This window comes from Panthera uncia (assembly GCF_023721935.1).
Source record: "Panthera uncia isolate 11264 chromosome A1 unlocalized genomic scaffold, Puncia_PCG_1.0 HiC_scaffold_17, whole genome shotgun sequence".
NCBI lineage: Eukaryota > Metazoa > Chordata > Mammalia > Carnivora > Felidae > Panthera > Panthera uncia.
The window spans coordinates 22,365,119-22,389,178 of record NW_026057577.1 but is presented as its reverse complement, the minus strand read 5'-3'; the positions used below and the strand labels follow the sequence as shown (position 1 = coordinate 22,389,178).

The following is a 24,060-nucleotide window of genomic DNA, read 5'->3' as shown; positions in this document are numbered from 1 at the left end:
GTTAACGTACAGGTTTATATTAGCTTCAGGTGTACTCTTTAGTGATTCACCACTTCTGTACATTGTTCAGTACTCATCGTGGTAAGTGTACTCTTTAAACCCCATCAAAAGTAAAATTCTGGGGCACCTAGGTAGCTCCATTAGTTGGGCATCTGACTCTTGATTTCAGCTCAGGCTGTGATACCCAGGCTAGATGTATACCCAAGTGAAATTAGAGCATATGTCCACATAAAAGTAGTACCCAAGTGTTCATAGCAGCTTTATCCACAACAGCCAAAAAGATGGAAACAGCTTGAATATCCACCAACTGAGGAATGAATGAATAAAATGTGATATATCCATACAATGGAATATTATTCAGCAATTAGAAGGAATAAGGTACTAATATATGCCACAACATTGAGAAACATTGAAAACATGCTACGTGAAAGATGCCAGTCACGAAAAACCATATATTTTATGATTCCATTTATATGAAATGTCTAGAACAGGCAACCCTATAGAGACGGATGAGTTGTTATTAGTTGTGGATTTTTTAGTTATACTTAGGTTACTTACTCTCTGAAGCATAGAGGCAGGTCAGGAGAGTGCTGGGATGGAAGTACTTCTGGGGGAATGAACATGTTCTAAAATTAAGTTGTAGTGGTGGTTGTACAACCCTGTAGATGAACTAAAAACCATTTAATTTTTCACTGTAAGTGGGTGAATTGTACTACCATATAATACTATATTTCAGTAAATCTGTTTATGAATAATCAGTGGAATTCTGAGGACAAGTAATACACACCATACTTTCAGACTCTGAAAAGGGGAAAGCAAACGTTAATTTTCCATTACAGCTTATTTTGCCATTTTGATAATGACTGTTGTCCTCATAAAGGCTTGAAGAAGGTAGCCATTTGTTGCACTTAAAATTTAGTCATAAATTTAAATAGCATATTCATGGTTCAATGTAAAATGGAAATACACTTTTTTCCTATACCAAAAAGAAAAGTATGCAGACTGGACCAAATACATATAGTTCCTTGGCATTGATGGAAATAAAATACAAACACTTGTTTAAAACAAAATGTTTTGTTTGTTCTAAGTTCTCTGTAACATAATTGTTACAGGGACTGCTTTATCATATGACGTCCGTATTGGGATTGACAGAATCTCTAGGGCAGTGTTCTTAGAATTCAGTGATATCTGAGATCACACTTAGCACTGCTTATCAAATTATTCATTATATTCTGCTTAGAGTAAGATTTACAGTAAATGTTGTAAATGTTGGTTGACAAATATGAGGTTCTGTGGTTTGGCAGTCAAATCTATCAGATGGTTTTGCTTAGATCTAATTCTCTTTAAAAAAAAAAAATCTGTATTCAACTTCTTCAAATTACCAAGCTCTTTCCAGTCCTTCCATGCCACACCCAACAACCCTCTCCTTTTGACAGTGTTGTTGCTCACCTCCATTCCTCATACTCTCCCTCTTCTCTCCTTCATTTTTCCTTCCCAGTCTCCTATGCTGACTTTGCTTCCTTTGGGTTTCTTTTTTTATATGGTGGTGGTTCTCAGAAGTTCCCTCCTTAAATTCAACTCTTTTCATTCATGTATCTTCTTTGGACATCTCATTTATTGCTACAACTTCAAATATAGTCCATAGAGTTGGTGATAAATCACAAATGTACATCTTTACCCCTTATATATAAGTTTCAATTTTGTAGCTATGTAGTTGGAATTGCTCTCCATTTCTCATAAAAATCTCAAGTTCAAAAAAGCCAAAACCTGGCTTAACCTCAAAATGTTCCTCCATGTCCCATTCTCTGTTAATAGCACTACCATTGTCTCCTTCGCTAATCAAGCTAGAAGTTTAGAATCCTGTTGCAAAAATCCTGTTGATTTCTCCTTCCTCATGTCTCATGAATATGTATTCTCTTCCTCATCATAAAGCCTCCTCCATGCTGTCATTACTGATCACTGGACTATTCATTGTCTACTTTAAACACAAGAATTACCTTTCTAAAATATTGATTTGCTTACATAATGTTTTTACTTACTTTAAACTCCTTCATAGACACCATAAATCACCTCAGAATAAAAGTCAAAGTCCTTGGGAGGACTCTTCAGGGTTCATAGTATGGCTAACTAGCTAAACTTCACTTCTGTCAACTTCCTACCCATTCTGGTATACTTTCCATGCTCCAACTGTGCTATATTTTCAGATATACTCACCCATGCTGGTTTCTATTCTTGTTGTTCTTTATTAGTCTAAAACTGACTGCATTCTACTTGCCACAGTAATTGATTCAGGACTCCAGCCCTTTGCCAATCAGCATATTCTCCTGGCTAAAGGAATATAGATCAAAACATTAGGACAAAAGAGAAGATTTGCGGGTGCTCCTGGGAAAAAAGTTTTCTGTCTCCTAAGAGAAAGCCCTGGGAAGAGACACCCTCTCTTCTAACTAGATGTCCTAGTCAAAGGTCTAGCCTAGAATTGCTACAGCCTTTTTGCTCCCATCAAGGAAGGCAGTCTAAGAATCAAGTCAAAGCACAGAGGAGTGCATAGTTGAACACATCTCAGAGAAACAGCAATAGACCTTGGCTTAAACCAATCCTGACGTCCATGCCTATGGACATCCAAATACGTAAGCTGTTAAATATTTCCTTTATGTCCATTTAGACCAGTTTTTCTGATACCTGCCTACAAAAGCCTCCAAACTGGTAAATAAACTTTAAAAAATATTTCAAGGGAATGTGGGTGGAGGCACATCAGATATGCAGAGGATGAATGAAACCAACTCCTTTTATTAAGACTTTGCCTTTTCCTGTGAATACACTCCTCACCCTTAGACACACTTATGTATATCTCACCATGCAGTGTATACTTTATATTTGCACACATCCTTCTTACCATAAACATTAATGATAAATTTAAATATTAATTGATGAATAAATATTGGGCATGACTGCATTGAAATGCAGAGTGTTTTGGTCAGTTAAAAATAAAGCACTGAATTTTAAAAATAAGGGTAGGGAGTCTACCCAAAAATGAAATAAATTCCTGTTTTTCATATAGGATTCCTAAATACTTGAGCGGGAGCCTTTTACATACAATTACTTGGAAGCTGACTTTTTTAAGGTTTGTAGTTAATTCTAAGAATTTTGAAACATGGAGTTTTTGTACAATAAAATATTTAACACAAAACCACAAATTTAATATCACTCCATGTGTTCCTCTCTGTTCCAGATTTTTTAAGGAAAAAGAAAAATGTCAAACATCTTTCAGTTTTCTACTCTTTGTTGTTAAGGAAGGTATTTGGAAATAGAGCACAAAGAAGCTCTTTATTATGAAAGGAAATGCCTAGAAATAAGAGTTAATGCTTAAATGAAGGACTTTAGGTTTCTAATTTTTAAGTATTTAGATCAATCCTGGTCTTCATAAGTGCCTTGACTGTTGGTATGACTTTAAAGGATCAGAAGACAACTTGTGGTGTTTCACCTTTGTGCTGCTTCCTACTTTACTGTGTTCTGTTCTCTTTTATAGTCTTCCTTATCCTGGAGTGATTGATCAATGTATTTGGTGATTAAAGTGTAAATTTCTAGCCTCCTTTCTGTTCTGAATCCACGTTCAGTTTTATTAAGTAGCACTGCGCTTAGATAGCAGTATAAGATGCAATAGGTCCTAATTTTGCACACATGGTTTCATTTTGTTGGATTAAATCTGATGGTAACAGCACCACATTATGTATTTGCTTCTCATGAAGTCAATTCATGTTAGAATTCTGCTCTCTCTTAGGGAATTGGTCAATTTTGATTTGTACCACTGTGCCTTCAGTGGCTAACTGCTAAACCTCAAATGAAGATATTATTTCAGGGAATGTCTGAATCTGATAAATTTTTTTATGAGAACATTCCAAGAAGACACACAGGCTTATAGTTATTTCATGACGCAGCTTGTAGGCAAGAGTAACTTGTCAGACTAAATGGGGAAAAAAAGAATGATTAGATTAATAGAGGAATTCAAAAAAGAGATTGCCAACCATTTCTGAAAATTGTGGGGTTTAAAATTTCTTTCCTTGTATTTACAAGAATATAATTTTTTCCTGTTTTGATACATTAAAAAATATATATGCAAATTAAAAAAACAAAAGAATCTAAAAGCTCAGGTTTGCTGGTCAGTAATCATCCACGTTTATGACTTTTCCCTGTATTCATTGGTCTTTGTGCTTTAAAGAAGATGGCCAACTCCTGGGTTTCCCTTACAATTGCTCATTTCCTTGTAAATGTATTAGCAATTAGCTCCCAGTGTACCTAATTGTAGTTTTGTTTGACTTTCGACCTTTCTCTGCTTACTGAACTAGAAGAAAAATAGATTAATGCTTATGTAAATGGCCAGGTTTTCTGCTTTAGTGAAAGCTTAAAAGAAAGCAGACCTTTGATTAAGGGGATGTAAGGGGATAGACTAGTCCCAGCATTGAGTAAGCTGAATGGGTAAGTGCAGGGAGGTACAATAGGAAAACTGGACACCTCCCAAAGCCTCCCAAGTTTGCCCTCTGCCATGTTTCTGTATTATTTTAGATTTAAAGTTAATTCCCAGAATGTCAAATATACCCATATTCAAATGGAAGTACGAAAACATATCCTGAAGCCAAATAGAAAAAAAAAATTTGTGCTGCCTTTGTTGGCTCAAATAATTAGTGTGAAAATTAGCTATAAATTTTTAAATGTATTTAGTTATTCCACATTTTAAAATGTAATCCCGTATGTGTTTTTTAAAAACCGTAGTAGGATAATTCCTAATTGATGTAGAATGGAAACTAAAACATTGACATTTTTACTTATTTTCAATTTAAGTTGCATTTGGGGGGGAGAAAAGGATATAGAGTTTTGCTTTAGTTGGCGTTGTTTTACTGCCATGGGAGTTTGCTTTCATCTCAGTTCCCATAGATGTGTGTGAGAAATTCTTCAGGGTCTGAAACAAGAATATATTCAGGGTTATATGATCTGACCTAATCAACCATGAGTACTCTGATACTCTTTAAAAAAAAAATCCCTTGTAAAAGCTGTTTAATGGAGGCCTTTCTCAATCATCTTCTCCTCCTTCCCTTGATTAGACATCGATGAGTGCAGCGTCATTCCTGGGATATGTGTGACTGGCGAATGTTCCAACACCGTGGGAAGCTATTTTTGCGTTTGTCCACGTGGATATGTAACCTCAACAGATGGCTCTCGGTGCATCGGTAAGCCTTGGATTTTTGAAGGCACAATACAGTGCTCCTTTATAATAACAGAATAGCCCAAACACGTATGAAGATGGCAACGATTATAAAACCATTGGGTAAATGGCTGAAAAGGTTGTTTAAAATAAATGGTACCACTATTGAGGGATTGATAGACCAGGTGCTCTTTGCAAAGACTTCAGTTTCACAAGCCATCTGGGTTTGTTTTATGTTGTCAGAGTCATTTTGGAAATGAAGAAAGACTTCCTCAAGACATTGCTCTTGGCCAGTGCTAGAGACAAAAAGGCCTGAAGAAAGATTTTTTTTTTTTTAATCTGCCTTGGGAACCGGGATGTAGTAATTAAAGTTTCTTTTGTTGCTGTGCATTCATTATGAATGCATGTCAGTGTCTTATTTACTTAGAGCTTGTTTATTCTAGTGAAAATAACTATTGCAGAAAAGAAATTGACACCTTTAATTTTGTGTTTTAAACATATTCAGAGTAGAGCCAAATACATTTGTATGTTTTCCTTTGTTTAGACAAATGAAACACTGCTTCTCAGTTATGATGTAGGTCATCCTTTATTGAGCAAAGCTTAAACTTAGGGCAACCATCCAACAGTGAACATGAGGGATGGGGATCCCTCCTTCAAAATACTGTGTTGTCATCCTAAATAATAGAAGAACAACAATGGCTGTCATAGAAGAAACAGAGGTAGTGGTAGTGAAAATAATAGCATTTCTGGGGCACCTGGGTGGCTTGGTCAGTTGGGCATCTGACTTTGGCTCATGTCATGAACTCATGGTTCATGGGTTCGACCCCGCATCGGGCTTTGTGCTGACACCCTGGAGCCTGGAGCCTGCTTTGGATTCTGTCTTCCTCTCTCTGTTCCTCTGCTGCTCGCACTCTCTCTCTCTCTCTCTCTCTCAAAAATAAATAAAAATTTAAAAAATTAAAATAAATAATAGTTACCATTTATGAGACACATGCCACATGTAAGGCATTGGACAGCTATCTTATCTCATTATCTCGTAGCTCTGGGGCCTTGAGCAATATACTGACCTGTCTGTATTTCAGTTTCTTCTAGTAAATGTGCAATAAAATATTTCTTTATTGTTTTTTTCCTTTTTTTTTTTTTTAACTTCAAGTTAGTTAACATATACTGTAATATTGGTTTCAGGAGTAGAATTTAGTGATTCATCACTTACGTATATCACCCAGTGCTCAACCCAACACATGCCCTCCTTAATGCCCATCACCCATTTAGCTCATCCCTCCCTCCATACCCCTCCATCAACCCTCAGTTCTCTATATTTAAGAATCTCTTATGGTTTGCCTCCTTCTCTGTTTTTATTTTATTTTATTTTTCCTTCCCTTCCCCTGTGTTCATAAAATATATTTATTGTTATTACGAGGAGGAGAAGAAGGATATATATGCCTGCACTGGACCCATATGTTATGTAATCCTTGTAATAGCTCTGTGTGATATGTGTAATTATTCATATTTGCAGACAATGACATTTGAGGTTCAGAGAATTTAAGTGACTTACACAATAGTACAGAGCCAATAGATGGAACCAGTGTTCTTATCCAGATTGCTCCAGTAACACCTGCATCTGTGTTACTGCCCCACTACGCTGCCTCCTTACCTACTTTAAGGCAGTGGATAACCTGTGTCTAAATATCAAGGTCTTAGCCTGAGTGGTTTCTTTAGCACCATATGAACAATCTGCTTTAAGAGGTAGGATGTCTGCTTCTAGCCTTCCTCTCCCCTCTTAGAGTGACAAGATTTGAATGATAGTTGTTTGTTCTTTATGAATGCATCAAAGTTCCTATCTTATGTTAGGTCAAACATTTTATGTGGAATATTAGGTCTATCACATGGAGAAAATTTAATCAGTTTTAGGGTCAGTATGCCCATTGATTCACTGCATGTAAGTCTAATTCATGTAACATAATTTCAAAGTCAGCTGTCAGTGAGAGTTGAAAACTAGTAAGAACCTCCCCCACTGGCTTGATTTTCTAAAACTATGTAGGAAGACACTGTGTGTACACACACATCCACACATCCGCCACCTTGAAACAGACATAGACCCAACGCTGTAGGAGAAATAGCCATTTGGAAGCCATCATTGAACATCACTTGCTGGATGCCATTGACCCTGGTTTCGGGAAACTTACGTTCTAGAATATGGCAAGGTGAAAAAGGGAGGCTGGAGACGTAAGCGACTCTATTATTGTGAAGTTCTGGAAATCCAAGTAAGGTATTTTATTTGTATTTTATTTGGTAGGCACTGTAGAGTAATTGAAGGCCTTTGAGAATGGATTGGAATGGAAGTTTCTAAGGGGTGATAAGGGAAATAAATTAGAAAGAAGAATTTGACACAACAAATGTTAGTTTTTTATATTATATTTCCAAATTGTATCCTCATATTTGATTTTTTAAAATTTCTAAATATTTTAGTCAAACAATTTGTGTTCATTTTTTTTTTTTTTGCATTGAAAAAGAGGCGTAGTTTTTTGTTATATTCAGATAATCAAGATCAAGATTCCCAGTGATTTATGGAGGTTGTTTCTCTTCGGTGTCAGATATTTGATTTACTTTGAAATTACGATAAACTCTCTTCATCTCTTGCCTGTCTCTGTAAAGTTTTAAGTCTTTACCTGAACATTCAAAGCCCTTCAGAACCTGGTCCCAGCTTTTATTCAAGATCCATTGCTAATAGCTTGCTGCCTCAACACTCACATTTCTGTCACTGCTGTACATGACCAAACTGCCATACCTTTGTCCATGATAGCTTCTCTTCTGAAGCATCTTGATGTCCCCTCACTGTGCTCATTAAAACCTGGCTCGTCCTCTGAGTCCCCAGTTAGATGTGACATTTTCTTCTTGGGCACAATTAATCAGCCCGTCCCATAATATTTTTCATTTCCTTCATTTCTGGCTTTCTCACATTGCACAGATATGTACACTTTATATGTCAGTCAGACTATAAGCTCCATTGGTTCTGCGTTATGCTGCTCCCTGGGAGCCTCACATGGTGACTTGTGTAGTCCTGTGGACTCAATAAATCTTTCACGAATGGATAGAAAACCAGCAAATGGATGAAGTAGATGATGTTGGATATAAGAATTTTGTGTTGGTTAATAACTGCTTTACATCATTTGGCATCCTGCTGGATGTGGTGTGTTGGGGTCCAGGATGCCCCTAAGACAAGAGCCTGCTTAAGCTTCTAAGAGCTGAGGCACTTTGAGTCCTGTGCTAAGCGTGAGAGTCTCCATTCATTTCAGTGTTGACATCCTGACCCAGGAACAAAGGAGATCCCCTAAGGAGGGGAGAATGACACTCCAAAATTATAAAGCCATGGTTAAATTAAGTAACCACCTTAAAACATTTTTGAATAACTGTGTTACGTTTGGAGTAAGGATGTGTCTTCCATATATGAAAAAAAAACAAATCTGATGTTTTAATATGTAAGAGATCTTTGATTTTAATTTTTAAAAATTTGACTGTATTTTCTTAGACTGAATTTGTTTATGATTGAATTATGTATGTCCTGGATATTTCTATGCTATTTATTTTATAACCACATGCATACTGACAATAATGAGTTGGCTGGACTAAGAACTTTTTTTTTGAGTATGAAAATGCATGTTATCTCCATGAAGGCTTAATGCTGCCATAATTTCTTATTCTAGTTAACAAAAATATCCTGAGTCTATACTACATTATAAAGCATCAATAATCGCTTCTTGGCCTTTTGGCTAAGATCATGGGTAAAGCATCAATAAACTGCCTTTTTTTCTTTTATGGGTAGGAAAACAGTTTCATATGACAGAAGAATTTAGCTGGGCATTTTAATTTTAAACTAGGATAGTTTTCCCATTTTACTTTATACTAAATATGAAAGTCAAGTGCCTAATTTAATTTTATCTAGTATGTTTTATCAAGTTTTCTTTTTAATATCCAGGACAGAGCTTTCTTTTCAACGCAGAGTACTAACATACGTCAGTTCTAAAAAGAGTAGAAATATGCCTAATAATCTTTTTCTTAGAAGCATTTTTAATAGCCCAATTTAATGACCTTTGTGTCATTTTAGAATACTCTGGCATTATTGATACCTAATTTCCACATTGTTATATAGGCAAAGAGAGTGATTGCCAGGCAGCAATGAGTAATTAATGAATTGATAAGAGCAGTGAGCAAATTCTGTATGCAAGATGACGTGCCTATTGCTGTTATGAACAGAGCCAGCAGGGACCTTGAGCAGAGATACAAAAGCACCAGTCAGCAGCAAAGCCAATGAAATTCAGAAAATGAGAGCATTCAGAAATCTTATAGCTACAACATCCTAGGACATTTTCTTGAGCCTTACAAAAGTTTCAGTGCACTATATTGCCTTGGAATATTCTTAAGGAAACAAAACCTGAAAACATAATGTGAAAAAAAATAAGAAGAACATTTGAGGCCATAGGTGATTAATTGCTAAATCGTTTTGTAGGCACTGGATGCTATAAGTCAAAAATTCTTGAGGAAATGGGCACTGGCGTAGACTCTGGCACACAGGTAGGCGCTTCATAAAGGGAACAGGGGTTTGCCAAGCAAAGAAGAAAGGCATGAGCAAGACACAGAAACTTTGTGCAAGGGGCTCTGGAGAGGGTGCGAAGAGTTCATCTGAGAAAGAGAGCTGAGGGGAGGAAATAGTTGGAAACAAAACAAGGCAGATGGTTGAGATAAAGATTCTGTTGCTGAGGTTCTTAACTTCTGTGCTGAGGAGTATCAGATTGATCCAGAGAGCAGTGAGAGTGACTTAAGAATTTGAGCAGGACAGAGACCAGAGACAAAAATCAGTGGGGGAAAAACATTTTAAAAGAAATGAGGAAGATAGAGAGTGATGACCAGGAGATGCTCTTTCTAGGTGGCCATGGGTGTTGATCACATGTGCACGTGCCTATTTGCAAAACGCTTGAGAGATAACCCGAGACGCCTAAAAATGTTTAACTGGAGGGAGAAGGGGAGACAGAGAAGCAACAATTTACTGAGTAGTGTTTTACCTTTAACTTTAGAATCATGTAGAAGACAAGTGGTGGAACAGGGATACTGGTTTTAATTAGGAAGGAATGTCCTAGCAAGAAAGGGTTATATAGTTAAGGAAGAAACACTTCATTATTTTAAGGAAAAAAATAAACCTAGGAGCCACAGTGCTTCTATTTCTTTCATTGTTCCTTGTTCTAGTTAGCCTTGTGTAATGGAAACATGAAAGCATACACGGAAGTATTTTAGGAATAGCAAGAATCTGCAGAATTAATCAAGGGGAACCCAAGTTGGCCCCAGATCATCAAAGAGGCAGGTGCAGTCCTCCAGTATCAGGGGCTGCAGCCTGAGACAATGGCTTCTATTTATTGACCACCTACGATCACTAATATTCTGACCTGAGCTAACCTTATCAGTGTTTTCCGGCTGAATCCTTCATTTTTAAAGAGCAAAACTCATTCAACAGGAGATATATTTATTTCGAGGTACAATCCCCAGCTTTTACAAAGCTTTCATCACATTGTGTAATTAACCATTAGTTCTCTTAAATCAAGCTTAGAGTAAATGTCAAGCCATGAGAAAACACTGATAAGAGTACCATTATTTTGCTTCAAGTTAGATCCATATTTTAATCAGAGACGATGAATTGCTTCCTCTTCCACAGTGTGGCTTTAAATGAGACTTCATGTAAACCTTGTTCAGGAATGTGGTGAGGGTGATAGGAGATTATTAGAAAAATAGACTTGTTTTCATTATTTCTGGCATATCACTCCTGCAGTTAAACATATATCAAGCGTTAGAAGGATTTGTCCTTGTTGTGTAATAAATCTGCCTCATCTGCCTCCGTCCCTAATAATTCCCTATTTCAAGGGATGGTGTGCCTAGACAACTCTTAGTCCTACTGGGTGTCCCTTTTCTATTCTAGATATTCTTGCATGTGACATGTTTTCAACCCAGTGCTTTCCCAAAACCATACAATTTTTGTTATGCAAAGGAATGAGTCTCTGGTTTGGTTTGTAATGTATTTTTAGGGAGACATTAACTATGGGACATCAAACTCATCTGTATTTTATCACAATATGAATTTGACTCTAAGGGTTGGAAGTAGATTGCCTGCTTCTCTGATGTTATTAGAAGAAACTAATCGCAGAATTTATGAAAAAATGTATGATTTATTTTCCAATCCTCTCTTTCTGTCCTTCCACCCTCTCACAAATGACATGGTTTCGTCCAATACATATCTTAGGGCTGAGTAGAGATTTCCAAATCATGTAAAGCAGTGGTTATTTATATTAATTGAATTTGAAGACCCCTCTTGGACACACAGAAAATTGCTTTTTAGATCCACTTAGGGTGATAATTCATTATCTTTGAGAAACTGCATTATGGAAAAGCAACTGGGTATTTAGTAATCATTTTAAATGAATTTGTGTTTTATTAGTCACAGTGAAGTCTCCATATATGAGAATCACAGTAGTGCCTACATATGGTGAGGCATTTTATACTGATTTTTCAGTGTTCATTGTAAATACAGATTTGTGGACCTCTCACAATATCATTGCAGATTGCGAAAGTCTGGAACTGGTATAGATTCCTGATGAGCACCTACTCATTTTTATACATATTACCTTACTTCCAGTGTGATATTGTATTTGACCCATGAGTTGTTTATAGTGTATGGGGTTTCCATGGTTTGCAAATTTTCCACATGGGCTTGAAAAAGATGTGTTTTCTCCAGTTGTTGAATAAATCTGTCCACTAGATTAAACTTGTGACTTGTACCATTCACATTTTTTCTTAATCTACTGAATTTTGTCTGCTATATCTGCCCATTACTGAAAGAGGTGTGTAAATATTCCACTGTGATAGTAGAGTTCTCAGTTTCTCCATGTGGTTCTTTAAGTTTTTGTGTATATATTTTGATGTTATGTTACAAAGTGAAAAATATCTAAAATATTATGTTTTCCTGGTGAATTGAACCTTTTTTTCAATATGTATTGGCTTCCTAAAATTGTTTTCTTCTTGATCTATTCCTTAATACTTTATTTTTGTGTATTTTATTTCATTGTGCATCACATTTTGTGAGTGGGGTTTAGAGGGTTTAAATATGTGCCTGGTGTATATTTTTCCTGTCAATCTTTCGTTTTCCTTAGATTGTAAATATATCTCCTCTAAACAGCCTAAATATTAAAAAAAAAAGTATATTTTTTCACAATCTGAAAATCTTTGCCTTTAAATTGAGATTTAAATCCATTTGTATTTATTATAGTAACCAATCTGTTTGTACTTCTCTTACCTTCTTTGTGCTTCTTATTTATCTTTCTTTTCTGTTACTTTTTTTCTCTTTCCGGGTCTCTTTTTTATTTATTGGTTTCTCTCCTCCCTCACACCCCATTCTTTTAAATTTATTGGTTAGAAATTATATACTTCCATTTCTGTTGTTTTAGCAGTTATCCTAGCATTTTAAGGTGCATATGTAACATAAAGTCTAAAATTCATCTGTATTTTACTCATACAAAACAATGAAAGAATATTAGGATGGTTACTGCACTTAGATCTCCCCCTCTCAACTTTTAAAAATTCTAGTCAGTTGCCACTCTGTTTGAAACAAATTATTATTTCTGTGTAATATTACAGAGTTTTTTTTTATATATACCTGCATATCTAATTATTTTTTCTCATTATTCCTTCATATATTTCAAACCTTCTATTTGGAATCATCTTCCTTTTGCTTGAAGCACCTCTTCTAGAATTTCCTTTAGCAAGAATATTTTGGTAGAAGATTCTTTCTTTTTTTTTTTTTAATGTTTATTTATCCTCGAGAGAGAGAGACAGAGACAGAGTGTGAGTGGGGGAGGGTCAGAGAGAGAGGGAGACACAGAATCTGAAGCAGGCTCCAGGCTCTGAGCTGTCAGCACAGAGCCTGATGTGGGGCTCGAATTCACAGACTGTGAGGTCATGGCCTGAGCGGAAGTTAGAAGCTTAACTGACTGAGCCACCCAGGCGCCTCAGAAAATTCTTTCTTTTTATGAGTTCCTGAAAATCACATTAATTTTCTCTCTGGAAAGATGGTTTCTTGGGATACAGAGTTTTAGGTTGACAGCTGTTTTATCATAGTATACAGAAGATGCAATATTCCATTGTATTTTAGCATCCACTGGTGCTATTAAGAAGCCATTGATTGGTTCAAATATTCCTTGGAAAGTAATCAGTCTCTCTTTTTAGCCATTTTTAACCTCCTTATTTTTTCTTTGTGGATCTGCAGTTTCATAGTGATGTGGCAAGCTGTGTATTTCTTTTTATTTTTCCCACTTATTGGACATCATAGATCTGAGACTGTCTTGGAACTTTGTTAGAACGATTCTAAAATAGTATCTGTTAAATATTGCCTTTTCCCCAGTACTTTCTAGTCTCTTACTAGATGCACTTTACCTTCTGATACTCACCTTCATATTTTTTAACTGTTTTTTCATACATTCTCCACGGCTTTGTCTCTCTGAAGTACACTGAAGATAAATTATTCAGATACGTCTTCGAGCTCACTAATTCTCTTTTCAGCTACATGCAGTATACTGTTCAATACATCCACTAGGCATTTTATTTCAGTTGTGATAGTTTTCATTTATAGAGGTTTCACTGAAAGTTTTTAAGACTGTTCTATCATGGTTTATGGACCCTTTTTATCTGTTCACAGTTTCAGACTTTAATTGCCTTAAGCATATGAAATATAATTTATTTATAATTAATATTTAATGAATTATCGTTAAAAGCAGTTACAAATTGTCCACCTGTCCTGACCATTCTCATAGCTGATATCTGATGTTTATTCAGCTGCTTTTGTTTATGTAGCCTTGTTTCTTTTTTGTGTTATTTACTCATTTATTTAGCTATTTATTTTTTTGTTAGCCACTCCTGTCTCTTGGGACTTTGCCTATGAGAATTCTTTGAGACCTGCTTAATATTAAGTCCTAATTTGCTGTATTTTACCTTTGTCAGTTGCACGGTATCCCTGCCTGAGGACCTCTATGTAGTATATTCTTACTTTGAAGTTTTTCAGACCGCAGCCTAGTATGAATTGAGACACCAAAGTGTCTCTGTAAGGAAGAGCTTGGAGTTAAGATTCTTAGGAGAGGTTTTTTGTTTTTAGTTTAATTTTGTTTTGTTTTGTTTTTTAACCTCCACTCAACACTGAGGTAGAGACAGATAAGTCTCTTAGCTTCCCTCCTGTACATTATCACCTTGTCCTAAGGATATGGGTCTTTGGGGCCCTTCGTTTATGAGGGAGTTTTCTATTACTTTTTGTGTTGGAAGGGAGAATCTGGGCTTTTTATCTTTTATTTCCTGGACCCTGTGAAACTATCAGGGCTGAAATTGAAAGTCTCCAGAGTTTTGCAGAAGCTGTAAAGCTGAAACTTAGCTGTGCACTTACCTCTCAAGATCCTGTTTTCACTTCATTGTGAGACTCTGTTTTTCCCTTTCTTTCATGCCAGCTGGGTAATGTAATGTATTTTTAAAATACTTTTTCATATTTTAGGCAGGATCTTTAAATTGGGAGGGACATTCAGGGTAGCTAATCCACCATTCTGCTGGGAACACAACAAATACTGTTTTATTTAAATCTGCCACAAACCCTGTTCCGAGAAGGAGAAGACTTAAATATAGTTGCAAAATCAAGCAGTAAGATTTTGATGGAAGAACTAAGTCTTCTGATTCAAGGCCATGGTTTTGCTTTTTTGTTGTTTTGTTTTGTTTTCTGAGTTTTGTCTTTCATTTTTTCTCAAACTTCATGGTGCAAGCTCCTCCTTGCAGAATCCTTGAAGACAGACATACATTCAGCCTACTTTGTAGTACCGAGTGTGTTTCGTAACTGAGATTATTGCTATGAGTTTAGGACTTTCTAATCTGCCTTATCCTATTCTTGAGGAATGTAGCAATCAAGTAAATCTAGGAATATGATATCTGGGGTTCCTGGAATAAATATTCCAAAAATTAATTTCCTGGATCATTTTTGGGAATAGACACCTACCTGTGAACTTATTCCCAGTGGCAGTCTGTCCAAGCCCAGCTTGGAGAGTTCATGAAATGTCTGCCATGCAGTTTGCATGCATGCTTCAAGTTGAGTACTTTGCTTTTGGGCTTAGTGACTTCCTTTTGGGGAATGAAAGGAGGTGTTCCGATTCTTAAAGGCAGTACCTTAAAGCCATTTTAACAGTAGCTTATTTATTTTTTGACAGTAGCTTAGAAGCATCCTGAGGTATACTACAGACCATTTGAGAAAATAGTATATTTGTTTCAAAGTCTCTATCTCGTACAAAACAATTTAAGCTTTACCTATTAATTGAACTTTTTGGCAACTGCTACATTCATCTGCATCAGTGGAATGCAGCTCCTGATTGCCGTGGTACGCATTTATTCTTGCCATCATAGACAAAACTTCTTTGAAGCTTCTTGATAAAAGTTGAATCATATATAATAAACCAGACCCACAATTTTATCTCCGTTGGGTACCATAAAAACAGTTTTAAGTTTAAGCTCACTGGGTTTATAGATGATATTAATATTTTATCCCTGTGCAGTTTTGCATTTTATGTTCTCTTCTGATGACGTCTTCCAGACTTCATCTTCTATTTTGATCCATTTGCTACTCTGCTGCCAGAGGGACCATTTATTGTAATCAAACTTGATCATGTCAGTGCTGTACTCCCAACACTGCAGGATAATGCAAAACTCCTCACCATCACAGTCCTGCCAGGCCCCATGGTTACAGCCTGGTCCTCACCTGACTTGACTTGTTACCACCATTTGACATCATTTATTGCCCTAATTCTCAAAAATGTCTTGTCCCGCCTCATGGCTTACAACACGTGTGTACACACCTCGTTCATAGGTATGTACCTTGAGCCTGACTGTCCCTCAGGGTTCCAGGCTCCTGTATTCAACATCCCAGATGTAACATGTTTTAGAGAAGCCTTGTACTATGCCCCCGAATCCTGTTTTTCCCGTTGTCTTCCTGTCTCAGCTGTCTTAAGTCAAAAACTTAGGAAATTTCCAAGACTCTCTTAATCTCATACCCTACTCCCAAGCAATTCCCCCTGGCTGTACCTTCAAAATATATCTGCCATCTGACTGCTTTTATCATTGTCACTGCTACCACCATCATCTGGGTTCCCATTATCCGTCACCAATTCCCATCACTGGTATTCCTGCACTCACCACTGTCAACAGCCAAAGAGTTCTTTTTAAAAATGTAAACCATTATCTTTCCTCTAACTGAAAGCATCCAGTGACTCTTACAGCACTCCATATAAAATTGAAAAGTCCTTCTCTAATGGTTCACGTGGTATTGTGTTTGGTATTTCTCTGAGCTTAGAGTCTTCCACTCTCCTTTTGTGTTCCCTTCTCTGGCTGCATTGGCCCCTTGTTTTTACACACATTGAGCACATCCCCTTCTTCTTCTTCCAACTTCTCTTCCCTCATATAATCACATGGCACCTGGTCTCATATCATGCAGGTCTCTGCTCAGATGTCACTGGCTCAGAGGAGCTGTTTGTGATCAACCTTTCTAGAACAGGAGCTGTATCAGTCAGGTATTGCTGTGTAACAAACAGCCGTAAACGCTCAGTGGCGAACAGCACTGTGCGTCTGCAAGTCAGCTGGAGATTGGATAATCTAGGCTGGAATTGGGCTCTTTCTTTCAAGCTCTGGCTCTATAATACGGGCTCACATCTGCTTTGTGTCTTTCATTACTGTATGCCTGGGATATGGCATGGAATAGGTCAGTGAGTATTTGCTTAGTAAATGAGTAAGGAAATGCACAAATGTCATAGAAAGCAAAAGAACAAATAGGTGTAATAGGGGTTAAGTAAGATTTCCTTCACTTAGCCTCTTCTAATATGTAAAGTAATGGATGTAAGAACCTGAAATAATTCTTCCACGCCTTCTCTTTTGTTTCCACATGTTCAGATCAGAGAACAGGCACGTGTTTCTCCGGCCTGGTGAATGGTCGCTGTGCACAAGAGCTCCCGGGAAGAATGACAAAAATGCAATGCTGCTGTGAGCCTGGCCGCTGCTGGGGTGTCGGAACCATTCCTGAGGCCTGTCCCGTCAGAGGCTCCGGTGAGCAGCTGCCTGCTTTGCTTGTCTCCTCAGGACGAACAGTGTTAGGAAAATCAGCAACAGTAATGTACTTTGCTCTTCTGAAAGTCCAGTCATATGTGTATTCCTCTCTCTGTCTTCAGTATGACTAGGGTGTTTTGGGGAGGGATAGGGCAGCATTGTTTATTTGGGGTCAGTTTTTATTATATCCACTTTATTAATATCAGAAAAATTCCTGAAAGCCGATTATGACTGGTCTTTGTGTGAGTAGTTTTAAAAATTATTCTGAACATCAATATTTCAGTTCATTTTAGAAATCTGCTTATCTTTCATTTCAGAGCTATGACTGTCTTTGAGTAACCTCCATTTATATTTTATTTCATAAGTGCCCCTATTTTCTAGTAACCCAATCCTTGGAGATATTTTCTCATTTCTAATGACCTGAATATTAAGAATACAAGGGTAGAAGGACACCTGTCATTCATTTTGCTGTATTAACTAACCATATAATTGAGGTTGTATGTGGAAATTACTTTAGGTTAAATGGGAAGTAACTCCTCTTGTTAATGTGATATGAATGGTAAATTATAATTAATGTTCATCAGTTACATACAGGCATTCAATATGTCTTACTATGTAGCCTTTATGTTAAACTATAGTATTATGAAAACAACTAAACTTTGTGAACTATTCTTCTAAAGATAGGTGTCTATATGTACTGTTATGGAGAAAAATACTAAGGCATATTCCTTCAAAATCTCTAAGCTATCCAACATCAAAATTGAGTAGTAAAAAGTGTTAAAAAAAAAAAAAGCACCAATAATGCATAGTATATAATTTTGGAAACTAATGGTCTCACTGGTAGTATTAACCCTGAGACAATTGCTTCAGTGAAATAATCTTCATTTCTACTGACATAGTGCCCTAATTCTGAGAACAGATAAGGAAATAAGGAGATTACTTAAAGGCTTGCTTCTTTTCTCTCAGTGTTAATACTTGGGAAAATAAGGCGAAGATTGAAAAGCTGACTAAACACTGTCTTCTGTTAAAATCTGTTAAAATATTAGAAAAAAAAGTATTTTCTGAAGCCACCTTAATCACGTAAAGAAAAGAAAGGAGATAGGAACAATGTGTAGGTGCAATGCTCGTGAAGTTTTCATTAAAACCAAATATAAATAATGAATTACTTAAAGCTTTCGTTTTCATCCATTTAACAAAATTTCTTGCATTCATAGTTATATCTGGAATTTCACAAGTTGCACTTGGGGAGATAAAATCAAAATGCACATATAGACAATTCTTTGGTATACAACCCAGTTAAAATATGGCAAATAGGTTTTAATTTTTTTTCTGAAACTTCTCTACCATTTCCTGCTACTGCTAGCATTGAAAACATTTATCAAGACAATATCTTACTTGTTCAGACCAAATAATAGAGATAATCTAAAATAATCTTACAGTAGAGAGATGGTTTTTATCGTGCAGAAGGTCATCCATCCATGTTTAACTCATGTGTTTTTTTTTTTTTTCTAGAGGAATATCGTAGACTTTGCATGGATGGACTTCCAATAGGAGGGATTCCAGGGAGTGCTGGTTCCAGACCTGGAGGCACTGGGGGGAATGGCTTTGCCCCAAGTGGCAATGGCAATGGCTATGGCCCAGGAGGGACAGGCTTCATCCCCATCCCTGGAGGCAATGGCTTTTCTCCTGGAGTTGGGGGAGCTGGCGTAGGAGCCGGAGGACAGGGGCCCATCATCACTGGACTAAGTGAGTGTTCACTCTTTGTGTAGACACTTCAGTTTTCTGCCTTAAATGATACTTTAATACCTAACATCTTTTTCAGAAGGGGTGTGTGTGTGTGTGTGTGTGTGTGTGTGTGTGTGTGTAAAACTTATTTCAAGATCTAAAATAATGTAGTAGTAAAAAATTCTTAGGAAAATGCTGTTTTTCTCTTCCATAAGCTTTCTAAATTGGAGACAGGAAGAGTGACCCGAGTTCGCTTTGAAAATAAAGACAAGAGCATGGTAACACTCCAGTCCAGATGACGCCATTAAAGAGCATGTTTTTGGTTCCAGTATATTTCATTTGGCCGTTTGGAGCTGCCCTGTTCATACACCCCTTGAATTATTTTCCAGGACCATTTTTCAACTGAGATAAACTGAATAAGTCTTGCTCTTGCTCTGTGCCTATCCAAATATTTTAATGAAATATCTTTCTTTTCCTCACCCTTTTTTGTTGAATAACTTGGGCTTCCAGCCAGAACTGGCATTGGCGTACTTGACATTTAAGTCCATTCTTTTTATAAGAACTGCTCTTGCTAATAATATTTAATGATGTCCTACAGTGTTCTGTTTATTCTTTTTGGCATGTGGCCTATTTACTATATCTGAATATTCAGCACAGTTACAAAAAAAAGGGGGGGAAATGGAAAGCATTCAAATGTACAGTAGAACATTCCTGAAATTTTGAAAAGACATCATTATGGGCAGGGTTTCCAGATGTATAACTTAACAAATGCAAGTTACTACCATGTGTCTCAGGAATATCTTTTAGATTTTCAACATTCAAGTTTTAATGTAGAATAATGTGAGCCTTTGATATGTGCACCTGAGTGGACTATGAAATAGCCTTTTAAAAATCAGCTGTAATAAAAGCAGTGCATGTTGTAATGATGAAACACCACTTGTGCTTTCATTCTGTGTAGCTATTCTGAACCAGACAATAGATATCTGTAAGCACCATGCAAATCTGTGTTTAAATGGACGCTGCATACCTACTGTGTCTAGCTACCGATGTGAATGCAACATGGGGTACAAGCAGGATTCAAATGGGGACTGCATAGGTAAGCTCACGATTCTTTAACCCTTCTGTGTTTTTTCATAGCTTTAGGAACAAATTGGACTGGATATCATTAAAACAAGAGTCTTTTGAAGCAAAGCTAATTTCCAGTGTGTCTCTGCTGTGTGCATGGTCTTCCATAGGCTCTTTCAAGAATCTGCCACTTTTTCACATGCTAAATATTGAGATTTCTGTCTCTGCCTCTCTCTTTCTTCCCTTCATAGCTGAACAACACTGGATATATGGTAGTGTCGTCACCATGCAGAAGAAGGTGCAGATTGGGAGGTTACAGTTGATGAGTCACTTTTGGACATATTGAGTATTAGGTATCTGGGACATTGAGTTATAAAGGTCTAAAGCTAATCGGAGTATTCAGAGCTAGAGTTACAGATCGAGGCATCAGTGAAATTCAGGTGACTCTGAGAACCGTGACGGTGAGTATTGTCACCCAGGCTGAACGAACCCCAGCAGGAGTAGAAAGATAACAGTAGTACTGTGGCTGGAACCCTGTGCAATAGCAGCATGGTCCCATAAACAAAACTCAGTAATAGCATTGGTGAGATAGCCAGATAATCCAAAAGTATTACGTCACTGAAGCTCCACAGGGGTAACCTTTGAAGAGAAAAGTATCGGCAAGTGAGAAGTATGGCAGAAATATCATGAGGACCGAAAAATCTTTTGGATTTTATGATGAAGAGGGTTTTGATGATCTCTTGAGAATAGTTTTAGTTTAGGAGTAGTTTAGGGAACGGTTGTGTATATGTTTCATGATTAGTATAACCCTAAATACCCTATTTGGGTTCACATCTTCTGTTACAGCATACAGATGACAAGACCAGGAACAGATAGTATCATAATTTTTCCAGGGCAAACTGAAAAGTTTTAAGTGCACTATGATTATGAGGGAAGATGTGAGCCAAATGTGATGTTTTGGAAAAACCAATTATTGTAAACTAATACAGAGCTCTAAGATCAGAATGATTCAGTGAGGCTTACCTCAGGATCCTCATGTACAGTTGCACAAGTTTTGCACTGCACAAGTCTAGAGGGGCTATTCACATAATCTATATAAATGTCTTACCCTAGGGTTTTACAGGAGCCCTGGCTTAGCTGATACTCCCAGACACTGGTTTAAGTGATAGACCAGGTGATTATTTTTGGATCACTGTGAAATACTGATATATTTATTATTATATGACTTGTAAGTGACTTTCCTCTTAGAAAACATGATTATAAGCATGCAGTATATAAAATCTTGTACATACATACAAAATCAACTGAAACATGATTGACTTTTGTTAAATGTATATTTATTTTTGAGACAGAGAGAGACAGAATATGAGTGGAGAAGGGGCAATGAGAGAGGGAGACACAGAATCCAAAGCAGGTTCCAGGCTCTGAGCTGTCAGCACAGTGCCTGACACGGGGCTTGAACTCACGAACCATGAGATCGTGATCTGAACTGAAGTCAGGTGGCGAACCAAATGAACCACCCAGGAGTCACATGATTGACTTTTTTTGTTTTTTTGCTACTAATGTTTGTGATTCATATGTCACTGCATGATTCACTAACCAACAAAAATAGGCCAAAAGTTAAATATTTTGTTTCAGTTAGCCACAGACCACCATTTAGTTCATATTAGCACCCAGGTGTACTTCATTCTACCTAGGAAAACACCTGTACTCTGGGGGATTCTGTGAAACATTGGCATAAAGAATTATCTTTAAGAATCAAAAGTTTTTTTCTGTAGTCATGTGTGCAATCCAGCATCCCCTTAACCAGGGTTTGTGTAGAGAATTAAGTCCTACAGAAAGTGATTTCAGTAACTATTTTCATGAATCCCCCCAAGGGTGATGCACAGGTAGCGTAACTCCAGATGCAAAGGATAGGAGCTAATCACATACAATGGATGTCCTAAATAGGTCCTTCCTTTTCTGGAACCCACATGAGAAGGGCTGCTACCACCCTTTTTAAAAACTCTGTCTATGGTAGCATTGGGATTGCACGTCTGTACAGTTAAGGTGTTAATATACCTCTCACTTTTGTATTTTACCCAAACGTTGTTACAAACAGTTCCATTCTAGATCGGTCTCATCCTCTGGTCCTGCAAAGTTAAAACCTAAGCAAGATTACCTTTCTAACCATAGTAATTCATAGAGACAAAGATAAGTATCAGGGAATATTTTCAGAAAGTAAATTTTTAATATTTTTATTTCAGTATTTTTTGTAGGGTCAGCTTCTCATCAGTTTGAGTTTTTAAATAGGTCAGGATATCAGAAAAAGTTCAGAGGATATGAGTTAAATAGTGTTTTAAATTATAGGAGCCCAAGATAGGATTGGTAGCTACTTTAATTATGCTGTGTTTTGAGGAATAACAAACAGCCATTATTATTTGGGAATTTGTGGTAGATACTGATGAAGTGTCCTAACATGAAAGGTGGTAACTCTTTTAAAGGATCACAGAAAAGGAAAATAGAATTGGGTCCATTTTGCTGTTCTAAGAATTACTCCTGAGACCTGTAAAGTTTTATTTACTCACCACATTTTTCTCTCCTTTTCCTGAGAGTTCTTCTGTCAAATTCTGTCAAATTCTGGCACTTGTTTATGTGCATATAAGAAAAACTGCTGTTAGCAGTAGGTGTTAATTCCATTCAAATCATTTTATTTTGGAATAACAAGAAATACTTTCTGTTTCTGTTGGGCCACAGGTAATCTTAGAGCCCTTGCCAATTAAGTGATTACTAATTTGGAATATAAAATACTTTTCAAGGCTAAATATTTCTCACCCCGATAGTATCCGAGAATGTAACCATTTTGATAATCAGCAGCTGTCTCAGTGACTTCATTAATTTCAGGCGTTTAAAATCCTGTGAATTTTGCTGAAAAGTACTCAGTCCCCAATGAAAACATGGGAAGAAACCAAAGTGCACAGTGCCCCTATTCCCCTACACCAGGAGAAACAGAGGTGATCATTTGGAAGGACTAGGCCGTGAGACCTCAGAATCAAGAGCCATGAAATGTACGTTTCACAACATGGCAGTGGTCATTTCCGATTAGACTAAAACTTAAAATCTTACAGCAATCCCAGAAAACAAGTGGGGTTTTAAAGGCATGGATTTTATTTATTTATTTTTTAATTTTTTTTTTGACATTTATTTATTTTTGAGACAGAGAGAGACAGAGCATGAACAGGGGAGGGTCAGAGACCGAGGGAGACACAGAATCTGAAACAGGCTCCAGGCTCTGAGCTGTCAGCGCAGAGCCCGACGCGGGGCTCGAACTCACGGGCCGCGAGATCATGACCTGAGCCGAAGTCGGACGCTTAACCGACTGAGCCACCCAGGTGCCCCTAAAGGCATGGATTTTAAACACACTAATAGTTTTTGGTAGATGTTTTCACTTCTAAAGAAGAAATAAGTAAGTGAACTATTGTATCTTTCTGTGTACTGATCCCTTGGTGTGGTCTCTCAGAGGCTCAGGGCTGTAATGGCAAAATAACTTCCCAGAGCTGTCATAGCCATTGGTGGGGGCAGGGGCTTGGGAGCAGGTTTTCAGGAAAGCAAAAGGTCTTGAGAAGTGGCCTGGCTTCCCGGGGCTTGGGTGCATGGTCTTATTTTCCTCACTAGAACAGAGCTTTACAGTGACTCTTCTGAAAAGCAGCATCTACAACACATTTTTAAATGTTGCATTTGTCGGGGCGCCTGGGTGGCGCAGTCGGCTAAGCGTCCGACTTCAGCCAGGTCACGATCTCGCGGTCCGTGAGTTCGAGCCCCGCGTCAGGCTCTGGGCTGATGGCTCGGAGCCTGGAGCCTGTTTCCGATTCTGTGTCTCCCTCTCTCTCTGCCCCTCCCCCGTTCATGCTCTGTCTCTCTCTGTCCCAAAAATAAAT

The 24,060-nt window shown here is 37.3% G+C and overlaps 1 protein-coding gene across 1 annotated transcript in view; it reads left to right on the top strand.

Annotated features, from left to right (window-relative positions):
- The window catches only part of FBN2 (fibrillin 2), a 257,434-nt gene that overhangs the window by 119,139 nt on the left and 114,235 nt on the right, over nt 1–24,060 (top strand). The window contains exons 8-11 of the mRNA XM_049648459.1: nt 5,097–5,222; nt 17,201–17,353; nt 18,866–19,099; nt 20,037–20,174. Coding sequence (XP_049504416.1) covers nt 5,097–5,222; nt 17,201–17,353; nt 18,866–19,099; nt 20,037–20,174 — 651 coding nt within the window. The remainder of the gene's footprint in view (nt 1–5,096; nt 5,223–17,200; nt 17,354–18,865; nt 19,100–20,036; nt 20,175–24,060) is intronic.